This window comes from Trachurus trachurus, assembly GCF_905171665.1.
Source record: "Trachurus trachurus genome assembly, chromosome: 23".
Classification (NCBI taxonomy): Eukaryota; Metazoa; Chordata; class Actinopteri; order Carangiformes; family Carangidae; genus Trachurus; species Trachurus trachurus.
The window spans coordinates 231,419-249,717 of NC_139912.1; the positions used below are offsets into that span (position 1 = coordinate 231,419).

At 47.4% G+C, this 18,299-nt stretch overlaps 1 protein-coding gene across 5 annotated transcripts; it reads left to right on the forward strand.

The window, feature by feature from the left end:
- Window positions 1-4,296: 4,296 nt before the first annotated feature.
- LOC311006649 (interferon regulatory factor 5-like) lies at window positions 4,297-17,532 on the forward strand. Of its 5 annotated transcripts, none has more exons than XM_083999530.1 (10): window positions 4,297-4,427; window positions 4,564-4,605; window positions 6,916-7,157; window positions 9,011-9,215; window positions 9,827-9,876; window positions 9,962-10,025; window positions 12,377-12,643; window positions 14,654-15,043; window positions 16,279-16,397; window positions 17,128-17,532. In XM_083999530.1, the coding sequence occupies exons 3-10, from the start codon at window positions 6,924-6,926 to the stop codon at window positions 17,311-17,313; spliced, it is 1,515 nt and encodes a 504-aa protein (XP_083855656.1). In that variant the 5' UTR covers window positions 4,297-4,427; window positions 4,564-4,605; window positions 6,916-6,923; the 3' UTR covers window positions 17,314-17,532. The 5 variants fall into 5 exon arrangements, with proteins under 5 accessions (XP_083855656.1, XP_083855659.1, XP_083855658.1 ...); XM_083999533.1 differs by having other exon boundaries at window positions 9,962-9,989; XM_083999532.1 differs by having other exon boundaries at window positions 9,011-9,197.
- The last annotated feature ends 767 nt before the right edge of the window (window positions 17,533-18,299 follow it).

Here is an 18,299-nt window from a genome sequence, read left to right on the forward strand (position 1 = left end):
AGGAGTTGATTTGCATCCTCATTCTCTCCACTTAAAGGCGTCGTGGCCTTAAACACACACACACACAGCATTCTGGCCTTTAAACACACAGGCTGATGTAGAGTCAGGAGGAGGAGAGATGGATGTCTGCTGTGTTGCTGTGTGATGGTTCAGCTCATCAGCCACTTCATCAGGCTGATGAATGGCACCTGGGGGGGTGTGGCCCGGCTCAGCATTGCAACACTCCACCTGTGGACTCTTTTCTTTCTTTGTTTCTTTGTTTAGTTGGTTGGAGTTGTCTTTAAATTCATTAATACATTCTTTTTGTTAAAAATGCAAAACTCAAGTCACTGTAAGACCGAACAGTAAAAGTTTGTTAAAAGGATTAAGTTGTGTTAACTCAAAAATGTAAAAAAGTTAATTCACTGCTCATTTTTAGAGTTATCTTAACGGATTTTCAATTTGAAGTGCACCGTACTCAAAAACTTCAATTCAGTTTTGTCACTGAACTCAAATTGTTTGACTTGTCGTCCGTGACGTCACTTCCAAAGAGTGGAAAATTCAACTCCAACTCTGTGTGCAGCTGCAACTTTGCAGCAAGAGAATAATTCAGATATATTTGAACGGAAAATCGTCCGCACAAAGTTGAGTCGGGCAGGATTTAGTGAGGTAGCTGTAAATTCTGGAAAAGGGAGTAGGAACAACCCAGACAAACAGCCTACCCATGTTTACATTAAAAGACCAAAACGGGCAGAGGTGAATTTCCTCCTGAGGTGAGGATCTTGGAAGCTTGGAGCGAATTAGACTCCAACTTGTAGACGAAATACAGATGACTGACAAAAACCTCCCCCGGATTGCATCACTGATGCAGATGACCTTTGCCTTACGCCGAAAAGAAGTCATGAGTGCTGAGCTTCCTGTTGGAGAGATCCTGGCACGCTGGCACACAGAACTACACAGAGCAGTAGTAGCAGTATACATTTAACAGTGATTTTATGTTTGTACAGATTTGTTCTGAGTTTCACAGGATCACAAACATCAACCTGAAAAAGCATTTCTATGCCGAGCTGGATGGACACGCACCCCGTCTACAAAGTCTGTTCAGAGAAAAAGTGGCCGGCACTGGAAAGGGAAAGGCAGCCGAAGCTCTGGATCAGCTCTTCACCTCTTCTTGGTTACACTTCCTGCTGTTTGATAGCGTTAATAGCGTTAATTTTTTTAACGCGTTAATTTTTGTGTAATTAATTAATCGTAATTAACGCGTTAAAGTCCCGGCCCTAGTTATTATGTGATTATAAAATAGAAAAACTTCCACATATTCTATCCAACTTTCATAAAGAAATGCTGTTGGCTCGGTCTTTAATCTAGAAGCACAACTTCTCTCCACATAGATGCTTCATTTGGAACAATCAACACATCAAATATAAAAATAAATCTCTATTTCTTTATTCATGGTTTGATAAAAACATTATTTTAGTTTCCCAACTACTCAATGATAATGGACATTTACTAAATTACACTGAATTCCTTTCAACATCTGGTATTCCTGTGACCCTGAGGGGCTTTGCAGATGTAATGGATGCTGTTCCTTCTGGTATCCTAACTCTGCTAAACCAGTTCTCCTTTACATCCCATAATAACACCAGTGGGGCATATGTGTTTCTCTGTTAAAACTAAAAAAAAGGAATTATCTAATAGTTAATTATAAGATCACTGTTTCAAACTGATGTTACCATGACTCCACCTGTTGTTCAGTACTGGTCTAATATTGTTAAAGGAACCTTCCATAGAAAAACCTAATTACAAATAAAGTGAGAGAAGTGTTTTACAAACTGATTCATAGATAAATATCACCCTGCCAAACATTATCTGTTAAACTTTAATAAAGATGTATATGTGTGTGAACTGTTCTCTGTGTGAGTCTGAGCCTGAAACTCTACTGCCACCTACTGGACAGAAGTAGATACTGCGTTACATCACATTGAAGATTCACTCAGACTTTTCTTTAGATTGGAACTATAATGTACTTTTTGGTGTCCACGATGTCAAAAGTAAGAAACAGAAAGAACTGTATGTCATAAACTTGATAATAATATTAGGGAAATAGCTAAATGTAGTCACTCTAAACCCTGTTAGAGGCATCCCAGAGGGAAACGGAACAGTAACATGCTAAGTATCTGTGACTCCAATAATAAGAAGGCTATGAAAACATTAACTGTGCTCTTTATTCTCTGTATTTATTTAATAGCCTATAGCAGATACATTAATAATAACTGCCTTTGTATTGATTATATTTCTGTCAATAAAGATTTATTGAAAAAAATGTGACGAGACTAGTTGTTTCTGTTTTTATGGTCAGATTGAAGTGTGTGTGTGTGTGTGTGTGTGTGTGTGTGTGTGTGTGTGTGTGTGTGTGTGTGTGTGTGTGTGTGTGTGTGTGTGTGTGTGTGTGTGTCCAGTTGGAGCCAAGAACCAGGTGAGTTTCTTCACCTTTGTGTCAGTGCTGGTTCACCTTTATTGAAGCTTTGACTAAATAGAAACATAAAAGACAGTGGAGCAGGTTGAAGTGAAGTTAAATGTTCCTCTGTAATCACAACAGAAATAATAATAAAACAAACTTATTGTACGTGGAACTGAAGATAATTAATAAACTCAGCTCTACTGTGAAGTGGGATCTGATCTTCCTCATAATGTTGTTCCCATAGAAACGTAGTTCGGTTCAGTTTAGTTTAGTTTCTGTTCCAGTTGGTTCAGTCTCAGTTCACTCAAAAACCTGTTTCTGTTTTAATATATATATATATATATATATATATATATATATATATATATATATATATATATATATATACAGCTCTGGAAAACAACAAGAGACCACTTTCACAAATGTTTGTTAAAAGCATCTCTACATGTATGACAGTCCTTCTTTTCTTTTCTTTTTTAAACACCAACACAACTCCTTCTCCTGAGACACTGATGAGGTCATCACCTGATGAGGTCATCACCTCCACATCTGGTTTTATAGGAAGATTATAAAAACCACTGCCAGTGGAGTGGAGCTGTAGATTATATATATAGAGGCCACACACACACACACACACACACACACACACACACACACACACACACACACACACACACACACACACACACACACACACACACACACACACACACACACATAGTTGTGTCATTAGTTGAGTCAGTGTTATTGTTCATGGATTATTCTCTGATTGGTTTGATAATAGATCGATATAGTTATTGATCAGTAGATATTAGCAGTAGTAGCCTATAGTGTTGCAGTAGTATTGCAGTAGCGGAAGCAGGAAGGGAGTATCTGAGTATCTGAACCAACTCAACAACTTCTGTAAAAACTTTCAGCGTGACGTCACAGACCGGAAGCTACCTGCCGCCCCTTCACAATAAAAGCTCGTTCCTCCGCGAGACCGAGACAGCAGCGCAGGTTGAGGCTTTTATTGTGAAGGCGGCGCACTCCCAGACCGGAAGTAGCGGTGCTGACGTCACACTTGACTCGGGTCTGATCCGGATCACCGAGCTCCGCTGCCTCGCGCACCGCGCCACCGCTGCGTTCCTCTGCACCTCGTTACTGCGTTACTTTGTTGACTCTGTCCTCGCGACGCTGCGGAGGTTTTAACGGCGGGAACCAGCACCAGAACCGGGACTAAGACCAGGACCGAGACCAGGTGAGTCTGTCAGGACACAAACACCTGAACCGGGTTAGTCTTAGTGCTGGTCCTGGTCCCAGACCTCAGACCACCTGAGACACCTGTTCAACCCACTTTGTGTCAAAAAATGAGATTTAGTCATTTCTGGGACATTAAAGGTTCTGCTGCATCATGAATCAGGAGAAATATCTGGACTCATCGTCTTATTTAGGATGTATTTATATCTGAGGTGGTTTTCACTGTAACTCCCCAAAGCTGTGGAGAAACAACCAGAGAACAGTAACTAGTTACTCCTTTCTTCCTGTGTGTAGATGATCAACAGGCCCTGCTGTACAACAGGCTGCTGCCAGTATGAACCAATAGGAGTTTCACCTTATACAGTATTTAGCCTGAATGCACAGACAGACAGAGGTAACTCTGTAACTCTGAACTAAGGGTTAAATGTTCAGTTAGAGTTCAATATGTTCACACAGCTAGACTAGACTACTACTGGTAAGAACAAGGATTTGAACCCGTTTTCAGAATCCTCAGTTCAGTACTTTGACTGGACAACAACAAGACTTTACACTCTTTTTTCTCAGAACTGCTCTGAGGAGTTTTACCCCGTTCTTCTGTTGTCGGGCAGATTACCAGGACTAAGACCAGGACCAGGACTAAGACCAGGACCAGAACCAGGACTAAGACCAGGACCAGAACCAGGACTAAGACCAGGACCAAGACCAGGACCAGGACCAGGACCAGGACCAGAACCAGGACTAAGACCAGGTGAGTCTGTCAGGACACAAACACCTGAACCGGGTCCTGGTCTTAGTCCTGGTTCTGGTCCTGGTCTTAGTCCTGGTTCTGGTCCTGGTCTTAGTCCTGGTCCTGGTCCTGGTCCCAGACCTCAGACCAGGACCAGAACCAGGACTAAGACCAGGACCAGAACCAGGACTAAGACCAGGTGAGTCTGTCAGGACACAAACACCTGAACCGAGTCAGGTGTTAGTGCTGGTCCTGGTCCCAGACCTCAGACCAGGACCAGGACCAGAACCAGGACTAAGACCAGGACCTGGTTCAGGACTCTGTAACTTCCCAAAACGTTTTCAGGAACAGAAACGAGTCAGGATCATGTGACTGTTGATGTTGAAAACTTTATTTAAACTTAAAGGGCAACTTCGTTTTTTTTCAACCTGGGACCTGTTTTCACATGTTTCTCTGTATATGTGAGTGATGGATAGTAGTTTTATTGAGGTGACTGCAGTATTGAGCCGGGCAGGCAGCCTGCAGCCTGCAGCCCATAATACTCTTCAACCAGGCAGGCAGCCTGCAGCCTGCAGCCCATAATACTCTACCACAGGGCAGGCAGCCTGCAGCCTGCAGCCCATAACGCTCTACCACGGGGCAAGTGGCTCCGTCAGAGTTCACCCACTGAGGCTCAGATAGTAACAATGAGTGTCCGACAACAAACTAGAAAGGAGAAATGGACGTAATCGTCTGTTTGCTGTGATCTGGGTCCAGATCTCACCACGCCACCACACCACCACGCCACCACACCACCACACCACCACACCACACTTAACTATCTGAGCCTGTCAGTGTGAAAACAATGCAGGTTTATAGGGTTAACTCTGACGGGAGCCACTTGCCCCGTGGTAGAGCATTATGGGCTGCAGGCTGCAGCTGCCTGCCCAGTTGAAGAGTATTATGGGCTGCAGGCTGCAGGCTGCCTGCCCCGTGGTAGAGCGTTATGGGCTGCAGGCTGCAGGCTGCCTGCCTGGTTGAAGAGTATTATGGGCTGCAGGCTGCCTGCCCGGCTCAATACTGCAGCCACCTCAATAAAACTACTATCCATCACTCACAGAAACACATATGAAAACAGGCCAGGTTGAAAAAAAACGAAGTTTCCCTTTAAGCTCAGGACAGAAGCTGAATCCACTTATAATAATAATAATAATAATAATAATAATAATAATAATAATAACTAGAAAATTTCCTCTCGGGAAATTTTGAATGGGCCACGGGGCTACTGCCGGTTTTGCCATCTCTGTCAACATGGGAATCAAACCCACGATCTTAAGGTCAAGACAGAGCTGATCAGACAGACACGTGATCATCTTTCTATAAGCACTGATATGGAGGAGCTGTAATCACATTAGGTTAACTGTGTGTGTGTGTGTGTGTGTGTGTGTGTGTGTGTGTGTGTGTGTGTGTGTGTGTGTGTGTGTGTGTGTGTGTGTGTGTGTGTGTGTGTGTGTGTGTGTGTGTGTGTGTGTGTGTGACTGACTTGACACATAGTTAGTTAGTAGCTGCATCCTGTATCAGTCTGATTTAGCTGTGTCTGTGTTTATAAACATTTAAACGAGCGCCAGGTGGATTGTTTATGAAGTTAACGAGCTCTGGCCTGAGGATCAAAGAGGTTACCACGGCGATAGGGGCCCCCGCAGGCTGAGACAGACAGAAACGTGGAGAAAAAGAGCCATTTTCTGCCTCTGCACCGGTCTCACATTTAGGCTTAGCATGACAAAACGGTAACTCCTATCAGAACAAAACACAGATCAACGTTGCTCTAAGGACTTACTGAAAATTTCGGTACGATTTGGTGTTTCTACAGTAAATATTTTGGCGACGCTGGCAGGTTTAAAACATCAGGCCGTTCTGCTTCTCTCAGAAAATATTTGTATTGGAGTCAATGAGGAGCAGAGACAGACGTGGCCGCACTTAGAGGCTCTGAGTTTAAATTCTGTAAGTCTCTCTGATATTTTGAGCAGATGATGAGTGACAGGACAAGTTTGTCTACAAATTCTGAAAAAATCATGCGTGTAGAGTGTAAATTGTGGCCGGGCCGAGTGTGGAAAGAGAAAAAATCTGGAGTTTTTCTGGCATCTCTCCCACTCTAACCGATGATGTCACGCACTCTGACACGAACATTCCGTCCAATACACACCCATTATAATCTCATAATTTCTCCAAAAATGATCATGGTCATTGATCAGGGATTGATCAAAAACTATATGACCTATCAAAACGTGGAGTAATATGCCAATACACAAGACTTGTGTCTACTGTTTAAAGTTTAAATGGAGTCTCTAGGTGAAAGTATGCCTGAGCAGTAGTGTTGTTTGTTTCAGGGCTTTTTGCAGTTACTGTAAAAACAACTTCCATTTTTCTCCCAAACGACACATTTGAGATGAGATGTTTTGTCACATAACAAAGGATGTCTTGAATGTCATGTAATGATAATAACTCATGTTACTGCCTTTTTGCTTTGTAGGGCAGAAGATGAATCCCCCTCCTGTCTCCGTAGCGACCATGAACCCCCCTCCTGTCTCCGTGGCGACCATGAGCGTGCAGCCGCGGCGCATCAGGCTGAAGCCCTGGCTGCTGGCCCAGGTGGACAGCGGTCGCTACCCGGGACTGGGATGGATGGGTCCAGACCACCGCCTCTTCCTGATCCCATGGAAACACGCCACTCGCCACACGCCGTCGTCAGACGAGGAGAACACCATCTTCAAGGTGGGAACGCCGGGAACGCTGTCCGGGCGGCTCTGGTCCTGGTTAGGGATGTGCACGGTTACCATGGTTACCATGGTTACCCGAGTACCCGGGTACCCGAGTAGGTAATCTGCTACTATACGATATATAATTTATTATCCGGTTAACCTAGGGTTAAAGAAACGGCACGTTAGAGCAACAGTCTAGTGTCGGATCAAACTACATCATCAGGCCATGGTTCAGCTTTTTCAGTCAGAAACACGCAGAAACAAACCGTAGCATTAGCGGTAGCAACAAGCTCAGAGATGACATCATCCAGGTCAGAGGTCAGTAGGTCAACCTACAGACCCCGGATGTTGATAACAGCTAACCCCGGACTCAGAGGGGAATAGCACTAGCCTATCAGAACTAAATCTTGGTGAAATGAAGGAGTTTCTCTGCAGATAATGTGTTATTTAGAGGCTGCATTCTGCTGCCCTGTAGACTCCATTATACGGATATACGCGCCTCTCGGCTGGAGCTCATTTCATCACAACCACTTGGAATGACACCAAAGTTATCTGGGGGAGGAAATGATCGGAGTTTATACTAGAAATAAGGTCCAGATTGTAAAAAAACGGTATAATTATCCTTTAATACCACGATTAATAGTGAAAACGAGTGATGCTGTGTTAACCCCTGCGCTGCGTCTCTTAGGCGTCCAGCTGTATTAAACCCTGCGCTGCGTCTCTTAGGCGTGCAGCTGTGTTAAACCCTGCGCTGCGTCTTGCAGGCGTGCAGCTGTGTTAAACCCTGCGCTGCGTCTTGCAGGCGTGCAGCTGTGTTAAACCCTGCGCTGCGTCTTGCAGGCTTCCAGCTGTGTTAAACCCTGCGCTGCGTCTTGCAGGCGTGCAGCTGTGTTAAACCCTGCGCTGCGTCTTGCAGGCGTGCAGCTGTGTTAAACCCTGCGCTGCGTCTTGCAGGCTTCCAGCTGTGTTAACCCCTGCGCTGCGTCTTGCAGGCTTCCAGCTGTGTTAACCCCTGCGCTGCGTCTTGCAGGCGTCCAGCTGTGTTAACCCCTGCGCTGCGTCTCTTAGGCGTCCAGCTGTGTTAAACCCTGCGCTGCGTCTTGCAGGCGTCCAGCTGTGTTGAACCCTGCGCTGCGTCTTGCAGGCGTCCAGCTGTGTTAACCCCTGCGCTGCGTCTTGCAGGCGTCCTGCTGTGTTGAACCCTGCGCTGCGTCTTGCAGGCGTCCAGCTGTGTTAAACCCTGCGCTGCGTCTTGCAGGCGTCCAGCTGTGTTGAACCCTGCGCTGCGTCTTGCAGGCGTCCAGCTGTGTTAAACCCTGCGCTGCGTCTTGCAGGCGTCCAGCTGTGTTGAACCCTGCGCTGCGTCTCTTAGGCGTCCAGCTGTGTTAACCCCTGCGCTGCGTCTTGCAGGCGTCCAGCTGTGTTAACCCCTGCGCTGCGTCTCTTAGGCGTCCAGCTGTGTTAACCCCTGCGCTGCGTCTTGCAGGCGTCCAGCTGTGTTGAACCCTGCGCTGCGTCTTGCAGGCGTCTAGCTGTGTTAAACCCTGCGCTGCGTCTTGCAGGCGTCCTGCTGTGTTAAACCCTGCGCTGCGTCTTGCAGGCGTCCAGCTGTGTTAACCCCTGCGCTGCGTCTTGCAGGCGTCTAGCTGTGTTAAACCCTGCGCTGCGTCTTGCAGGCGTCTAGCTGTGTTAAACCCTGCGCTGCGTCTCTTAGGCGTGCAGCTGTGTTAAACCCTGCGCTGCGTCTCTTAGGCGTCCAGCTGTGTTAACCCCTGCGCTGCGTCTTGCAGGCGTCTAGCTGTGTTAAACCCTGCGCTGCGTCTTGCAGGCGTCCTGCTGTGTTAACCCCTGCGCTGCGTCTCTTAGGCGTGGGCGGTGGCGACGGGGAAGTTCCAGGACGGCGTGGACGATCCCGACCCGGCCAAGTGGAAAGCCAATCTCCGCTGCGCTCTGAACAAGAGCCGCGAGTTCCAGCTGAAGTACGACGGCACCAAGGAGACGCCGCTGCAGCCGTACAAGATCTACGAGGTCCTGGAGCAGCCGGGGAGCGCAGGTGACCGCCGCCGCCGTCGTCATGGTGACAGCTCATCTACAACAACCACCTGACTTCCTAAAGATGTAGAGCCTGGTCATGGAAAAGGGATAAACCTTGTTCTACTTGGCTTTAGAAAAGAGGAGCTACAGCTGGAGAATAAGCTGAACTGAAGATTTATCTATCTTTAGTTTACTCATTCAGACCTTTACATACGTTTATATGTATCTCTGTGTGTATATATATAAATGTACTCATTAATTTATTTATCTTTCTACCAACACGATTCTAACACATGCAATGATATAGTGTCCTTTCCCTTTTTCCTTTTTTTTTCTCCTTCTTTTAATAAGCCGGTGCATATTCTCATTTGTCCAGGTCATAGTATTTCAAAGGAGGTTAAATGTAAAGCAACTGGACTTAGTTATTTGTCTAGAAGACGTTTCACCTTCATCCAAGAGGCTTCATCAGTTCATGTAGCAGCTGACCAGGCTGGGACTGGTCAGCTGCTACATGAACTGATGAAGGTGAAACGTCTTCTAGACAAATAACTAAGTCCAGTTGCTTTCCATTTAACCTCCTTCTTTCAGTTATTTTCTTGTATGTGCCTTCTAGTTTCATGTTGTTCTGACTTCCTGTTTGTGTTTCAGACGGCGTGGACGTGGAGGTGGATGTGGACGTGGACGAGGACGAGGACGAGGTGAGGACGCAGCAGCAGGTAAAACGTCTTCTCTCTCTGTCTCTTCTCTCTTCTCTTCTCACCTCATCTTCCTGTTTCCTTCCAGATGCCGAACCTCATGGACCTGAGCATCGGTGAGTCGCCGCGCCGCACGTCGCCATGGAAACCAGGTGGATGGTGTCATGAGATAAGATTACGATAGGATTACACTTTATTGTCAGATCACTCTGGAATGTGTCTTGCGTCCCCATGACGTCCAAGGTTTCACACAAATAATAACACAATACCAAAAACAGACATTTACAGAAAAGCATAAATGTTTCCCTCAAAGGTCACATTTAAAGAAACACACACACTACCTCCTAACTCCATTCACAACATCAATCCAACATTACAACGTGTCTTTGGTGCAACAGCCAGTGCTCAGTCTGTACATGAACTAGAGGGTCTAGTCGACTTAGAGACCAAACTCTTGCTCTGCAGTGCCCATACAATAACAGCATCAACAACATTCCTGTCTACAATGGTTAAAAGTAGAGGAGTCGATGCTGCAGTACTTCTCTCAATATGGAAAACATTACAGTTTAACTCATTGAGTGCCGCGCTCCTTTCCAAAGTTTTAGTCAAGTGTACCGGCAATTTAGACCATTTTTGACTTTTTATTTTAGAGCCATAGTGTATTCTATATTATTGCCACCAACACATACTGTAGCTCAATTGAAAGGTTTAACTTAATGCGTCAAGTAGCCACAAACCGTTTGTTTCTACGTGCCTCCGTTCCTGAGAAAAGTCAAGCTAAACATGGCTGGGTTTCACCAAAATCCCTCCTTTTTTTCTTGAAAAGGAGATAGAGCGTCTTTTATGAAAGGTGCTCTGTTTGTGTCTGTCGCTCTTCTGACACTCGCATTTCTGGATCAAAGGGCTCGTATAAGATAAATATATACAACAGTTGTTGTTCTATTCACAAAACCACCATCGGGGGCGGGGGGGGCGCCACTAAACAACAATAACACAGACGCACCGTGCCGTGTCACAGCTTCTCCCCGCGGAGCGTGAGGGTCTGTCGGCCACCGCGGCTCGGGAAGACCGGTCCCGCCGGTGGTCGCGGTCCTTCTGTGGTACGGGTCGGTGATGCCGGTCTGCTTTGGTCCAGAGACCATCAGATTTTACCGCGGGAGGACTTTGGGGAGGACACGGTGTTGCTCCAGCTGAAGACCGGGCGGACTGTCGGCTGAGAGCTTCCTGGTTCAGCTCCGAGCAGCTCGAGCAGCTGGAGCAGCAGCGCAGGTGAGAGCAGAGCAGCTGCTGCATCTGCATGCAGAACTCGTTTGCAGAAGCCGAGTTATGATAAAAACTTCCAGATCATGAGCTGTCATGTGACTTTGATCGTCATCTATTTCAGTTCTCCTCGTCGTAGAGTCCCCAAATTTACATATAATGTGTATTAAAGTGTCTATTTTCATAATTTAAAAAAAAAGCAAAAAACGAAAAATCTCCTTTTTGGCACTCAACGCATGGGAACGAAAAACGAGAAATTACGTGGTTGGCACTCAATGAGTTAAAACACCTTTATATCAATACAATCAGTTAAAACACAATCATGATTCCTATACAGTACACACGCCACCAGACAGGCAACACAAGGCCGGTTCACGCTTCTAAACCAAACACCAACTTTTTGAAGCACAAAATAGAATACAGATCAATGAAAACATGGAACTGCTCCTTTACCACTGTCAATAACTAAACTCACACACAAACTAACATTCAAAAAGCAAATAAAAAAATATCTTGGAATTTCATATCTGTAAAATAACATACGCACACATACACATGCACACACACATACACATAAAGGGTCTTATGTAGCGTAAGAGGGTCTCTTGTTGTCATTTTCATTTGTTTTACCCTCTTATTTTATTCTTTTTATTTTATTTTATAACTGCTGTACATCGGAGTTGTCTTACACAGGTTTTTTGATGTGGATGATAATCTGATGGTACAGATTTAGCCTAATGTAAGATTTAGTTGACTTGTCTTTATGTTGTGATTGCAGATTAATGTTTAAATGTAAACTGGTTTTAACTGTGAAACCCCAGGAAGACGAGCGGCTTCTAGAGCAGCTAATGGGGATCCTAACAAATAAAACATAAATAAAACAACAGTTTGACAGACTGAGGGACAGAAGAGTTCCTCAGTCTGTTCAGTCTCTAAACCTCCTGTTTGATGGCAGCAGCTGATCTTCCTCCAATAACACGTGAGAGAGAATAGGTCAGATGAGATATTACAGACAACATTCTTTTAGTGTTTATGCTGCTTGAAGATGTGACTCCAAAGTTTGACCCACAATCTTTGAACAGATGTGTATCAGTCTGGTTGCTGGTCATGTGACGATGATGTAATCTGATGATGATGATGTAATCTGATGATGATGATGTAATCTGATGATGATGATGTAATCTGATGATGATGATGTAATCTGATGATGATGATGTAATCTGATGACGTCATGTCTCGTCAGACCCCAGGATCAGTGACTCCGCCCCCTTCAGGATCGGTGACTCCGCCCCCTTCAGGATCGGTGACTCCGCCCCCTTCGCCGGCCACTCCGAGCCGAGCCGCTTCGGACCGCTGATGGGCGGCGTTCCCACGGCGACCGCGGCTCCAGACCTGATGGACGCCACCATGAGGGTCGAGACCCCGGACCAGGACCAGACGCCGACGGTGGCGGTGGCGGCGGCGGCGGCGGCAGCGGCATGCAAGTACGACCTGCTGAGCAGCGTTCCTCGTGAGTAACGACACCGTTAAAACCTCCTTTATAAAACATAAAGGTGAAATCCAGCGATCTGATTGGCTGTTAACCGTGGTATAATGAGCATATACCACGGCTACTATTCTAAAGCCTTATCACAGCGTAGGCTATCACTCCGCCTCAGGCACGTATGACTGGTATGAATGGAAGTTGTTGTCATGTATCCATGACAACGGACTGTTGCAGCCAAAGACAGTCGATGTTTTTAGGATGTTAAAAATGTAGTAAAGTAGTGTAATTGACCTTTCGCAAAACCCCGCCCCGAACGGTCATTGTCCAATCAGACATCATAGCAACCGTTACTATGTAAACAAGGTCCGACAAGCTGCGGACCTCCGACAAGCAAAGTGTATTGTCGGACAGTAGTTACCTGAAGAGTTTGGCTGGGGGAGTCGTGTTCTTTCCCCTCCCAAGACTGAAAACACAACAGGAGAGGTGCCTACAATGGGTCAAACCGTGTGGAAGCCCCCTCCCCACCCTGCAGCCGGACCCTTCTCCCACTCCCAGCTAAATGTCATGAAAATAAACAAGCATAGGCTACATAGCATAGCCTCCATCTGCTCCAAGGTAAGCTAGGGCTGTATCCCAAATCACTCACTATTACTGTTTCCTCTAGGATTTTTTTTTAAGGGGGGGGGGGCGATCGGACCTTACAACTTTCACTGCTGCAGCATGCGCACTTCTCTCTCTCTCTCTCTCGCTCTGTGTGTGTAAATGTCAATAACAAACAGCGCTATGAGGAGATGAATGAACAGAAGACATGCAGCGGTGTATTTGCGACAATTTTAAAAAACAGAAGGAGCTGTACGTATGAGGAAATACTGTAGCCTACTATAGTGTACTTCCACAGATTGAATCCTCTCGGTGGGAGAAAAAAAGAAAAGAAGAAGCTCTGGTCTCGGTCCGCGACACAAACACCACGTCCCGTATTCTCTTGCAGATGCGCCACATGATGCAATTTATGAATCGATAAAAGCCGTATTTTGATCATCATTATGTTTACATTGTGACCACGTGATTCTGTAGTGGTGTCAGAATGTTTAGTGATTATTAATATTCATAAATATAGCGCTCATATGGCTCTGAGACTCTGATGCCTCAAGACGCTCAATATAAAAACACTGTTGACACTCGGGCAGCGTTGAGAAGCTTGTCGGGCTAGCAACGGTAACTAAGGGGGGCGGAGCTTTTGCGAAAGGTCAATTGACATGTTGAAGGTGAACTTTGACCTCCAGAGGGTTAACAATGGTAGAGGGGACTGAGCAGTGACAGAGCTACTTGGAGCTAACGTCTGGACAGCTGGGAACAGATTTTTATTCTGCTTGAAGAAAACTACATGTCCTCTTTCATATTGTTGTTATTGGTAACCGGTTTATAAAAGCTATATCACTCCAGTCCTCCAGGTGGTCTCTGCTCATTCTACCACTCTGAGGGGGAACAACGCCTCTTAGTGGTAGAATGAACAGAGACCACTGTTAGCTTAGCATTAGCCTTTAGCCAGTTAGAGTGGTAGAATGAGCAGAGACCACTGTTAGCTTAGCATTAGCCTTTAGCCCCTTAGAGTGGTAGAATGAGCATAGACCACTGTTAGCTTAGCATTAGCCTTTAGCCAGTTAGAGTGGTAGAATGAGCATAGACCACTGTTAGCTTAGCATTAGCCTTTAGCCAGTTAGAGTGGTAGAATGAGCATAGACCACTATTAGCTTAGCATTAGCCTTTAGCCAGTTAGAGTGGTAGAATGAGCATAGACCACTGTTAGCTTAGCATTAGCCTTTAGCCAGTTAGAGTGGTAGAATGAGCATAGACCACTGTTAGCTTAGCATTAGCCTTTAGCCAGTTAGAGTGGTAGAATGAGCAGAGACCACGGACTGGAGTGATATATTGCTTAGATAGCGTCCTCCGGCGGCGCTCGTGTTAACGTTTAAAGTGAGAAGGATGTTTGCAGGGCGTCACCATGGAAACCGTCTCTTGTCTCCGTTGCCATAGTAACAGACCTGGACCTGAAGTTCCAGTACCGCGGCCGGACCGCGGGCTCTCTGACCGTCAGTAACCCTCAGGGCTGCCGGCTCTACTACGGACACCTGGAGCCGACGCCGCAGCAGGTCGACCTGTTCGGACCGGTCGGCCTGCAGCAGGTCCTGTTGCCGGGGGCGACGGAGATCCAGAACCAGAAGCAGCGGTTCTACACCGAGGCGCTGCTGGACGTGATGGAGCGCGGCCTCATCCTGGAGATCTGCCAGCAGGACATCTACGCCGTGAGGCTCTGCCAGTGCAAAGTGTTCTGGTCCGGACCCGGAACAACTGAACCGGGACCGCCGAACCCCATGGAGCGGGAGAAGAAGATACGAGTCTTCAGCCTCAACGACTTCCTGCAAGGTGAGGAGGGAGAGTTCTGGTGAGAAGGGAGAGTTCTGCTGTGAGGTCCAGAATGACTTCCTGTAAGGTGAGGAGGAGGGAGAGTTCTGGTGAGGAGGGAGAGTTCTGCTGTGAGGTCCAGAACGACTTCCTGCAAGGTGAGGAGGAGGGAGAGTTCTGCTGTGAGGTCCAGAACAAGGTGAGGAGGTGAGGAGGGAGAGTTCTGCTGTGAGGAGGGAGAGTTCTGGTGAGGAGGGAGAGTTCTGGTGAGGAGGGAGAGTTCTGCTGTGAGGAGGGAGAGTTCTGCTGTGAGGAGGGAGAGTTCTGGTGAGGAGGGAGAGTTCTGCTGTGAGGTCCAGAACGGGTCAGCAAGGTGAGGAGGTGAGGAGGGAGAGTTCTGGTGAGGAGGGAAAGTTCTGCTGTGAGGTCCAGAACGACTTCCTGCAAGGTGAGGAGGAGGGAGAGTTCTGCTGTGAGGTCCAGAACAAGGTGAGGAGGTGAGGAGGGAGAGTTCTGCTGTGAGGAGGGAGAGTTCTGGTGAGGAGGGAGAGTTCTGCTGTGAGGTCCAGAACGGGTCAGCAAGGTGAGGAGGTGAGGAGGGAGAGTTCTGGTGAGGAGGGAAAGTTCTGCTGCGAGGTCCAGAACGACTTCCTGCAAGGTGAGGAGGTGGGAGAGTTCTGGTGAGGAGGGAGAGTTCTGCTGTGAGGTCCAGAACAAGGTGAGGAGGAGGGAGAGTTCTGGTGAGGAGGGAGAGTTCTGCTGCGAGGTCCACAACGGGTCAGAACCCTCCAGACCTTAAAGGGCGTCTTAAAGGGACAGTTCCTACAAATGGGCGGTGTGTGTTTCTCCGTTTATGAGCAGTTTGATGCACGGGGCAGTTTATACATCTATCTATATACATCTATATCATCTATATACGTCTATCTATATACATCTATATCATCTATATACGTCTATATCATCTATATACGTCAATCATCTATATACGTCTATCTATATACATCTATATCATCTATATATGTGGCCCAGAGAAAAAATAACCACAATCACATTCATCGTGCCATGGGGCCTTTAAGAAGAAACTTAAGAACAAAGTTGAGAAAATACTTAAGAACTGTTTTGGAGAATATGACTTCTTCTCTTTTTTCTTCTTAAGACTGAAGTTAAGAAAAAAAAAGACACTTAAGGAGATTTTTGTTCTTAAGAAGGTTTAGTGAATCTGGCCCCTGGTCGTCATGGGAACGTTGTGTCCTCAGGTCTGATCCTGTTCCAGAGAGGAGAAGCTCCGACTCCGCCGCCGTTCGAGATCCACTTCTGCTTCGGAGAAGACTGGCCGGACCAGAAGCCCCGCGAGAAGAAACTCATCATGGTCCAGGTCCGACTCAGCAGCACTGACACCGGGGGGGTTAGCTGCTTAGCTGGTTAGCTTAGCTTAGCTGGTTAGCTGGTTAGCTTAGCTTAGCTGGTTGTCTTAGCTTAGCTTAGCTGGTTATCTTAGCTTAGCTGGTTAGCTTAGCTTAGCTGGTTGTCTTAGCTTAGCTGGTTAGCTTAGCTTAGCTTAGCTGGTTAGCTGGTTAGCTTAGCTTAGCTGGTTATCTTAAATTAGATGGTTAGCTGGTTAGCTTAGCTTAGCTGGTTAGCTTAGCTTAGCTGGTTAGCTTAGCTTAGCTGGTTAGCTGGCAGCGACAGAGGAAAAGTGACCAGACTTGCAAAGTTTGTTCATTTTAAAACATTTATTTATTGAAATGTGGTGATGTCTGATGACCCGCGGCCGCTGCTAACGACTCTCTGACCAATCAGCGGTCTGCAATGTTTACACGTCACATTTTAGTACATTTCAGTACATTTAGTACATTTAGTTCCGCTTCAGCCGTTTTGGAACCGCAGCCGAGCAGGAACTAAAACAATAGTACCGGGTACCAGGTTCCAGGTACTTTTACATAATGGAAACGCAAAAAGGCTGCGTCGAGTCGAACCGAGTCGAACCGAGTCGGTACCATGTAGTGGAAACACGGCTTATTATTCTTTATTACCAACACTGTTGTTGTTCCCATGGTGACGGTGGTTCCATGTCTAACCGGTTGTTGCCGTGGTAACGTTCCCAGGTGGTCCCGGTGGTGGCCCGCATCCTGACGGAGATGTTCTCTGGAGAACTGAGCTGGTCGACCGACAGCATCCGGCTGCAGATCTCCAACCCCGACGTCAAGGACCAGACGGTCGAGCAGTTCAAAGAGCTGCAGAGGCTGCTGCAGAGTCAGCACATCCAGGGGCCCTGGGCCCTCCAAGCATGACTCAGCACATTACTGACCCCCCCTCGCTCCATGACTCAGCACATCCAGGGGCCCTGGGCCCTCCAAGCATGACTCAGCACATCCAGGGGCCCTGGGCCCCCCTCGCTCCATGACTCAGCACATCCAGGGGCCCTGGGCCCTCCAAGCATGACTCAGCACATTACTGACCCCCCCCCATCGCTCCCTGAAGCATGACTCAGCACATCCAGGGGCCCTGGGCCCTCCAAGCATGACTCAGCACATTACTGACCCCCTTCGCTCCATGACTCAGCACATCCAGGGGCCCTGGGCCCCCCTCGCTCCATGACTCAGCACATCCAGGGGCCCTGGGCCCCCCTCGCTCCATGACTCAGCACATCCAGGGGCCCTGGGCCCCCCTCGCTCCATGACTCAGCACATCCAGGGGCCCTGGACCCCCATCGCTCCATGACTCAGCACATCCAGGGGCCCTGGACCCCCATCGCTCCCTGAAGCCTGACTCAGCACATTATTGACCATCGAGGCCCCGACTCGGCACATTGACCATCGAAGCCCTGACTCGGCAGATTATTGACCATCGAAGCCCTGACTCGGCAGATTATCGACCATCGAAGCCCTGACTCGGCACATTGACCATCGAAGCCCCGACTCGGCAGATTATCGACCATCGAAGCCCTGACTCGGCATATTGACCATCGAAGCCCTGACTCGGCAGATTATCGACCATCGAAGCCCTGACTCGGCAGATTATTGACCATCGAAGCCCTGACTCGGCACATTGACCATCGAAGCCCTGACTCGGCAGATTATCGACCATCGAAGCCCTGACTCGGCACATTGACCATCGAAGCCCTGACTCGGCAGATTATTGACCATCGAAGCCCTGACTCGGCACATTGACCATCGAAGCCCTGACTCGGCAGATTATCGACCATCGAAGCCCTGACTCGGCACATTGACCATCGAAGCCCCGACTCGGCAGATTATCGACCATCGAAGCCCTGACT

Coding starts and splice junctions, on each gene's coding strand:
- LOC311006649 (XM_083999530.1), top strand. CDS start 6,924: ATGAATCCCCCTCCTGTCTCCGTAGCGACCATGAACCCCCCTCCTGTC. Junction 9,877..9,961: donor TGGACGAGGACGAGGACGAG/GTGAGGACGCAG, acceptor GTTTCCTTCCAG/ATGCCGAACCTCATGGACCT. Junction 16,398..17,127: donor AGAAACTCATCATGGTCCAG/GTCCGACTCAGC, acceptor TAACGTTCCCAG/GTGGTCCCGGTGGTGGCCCG.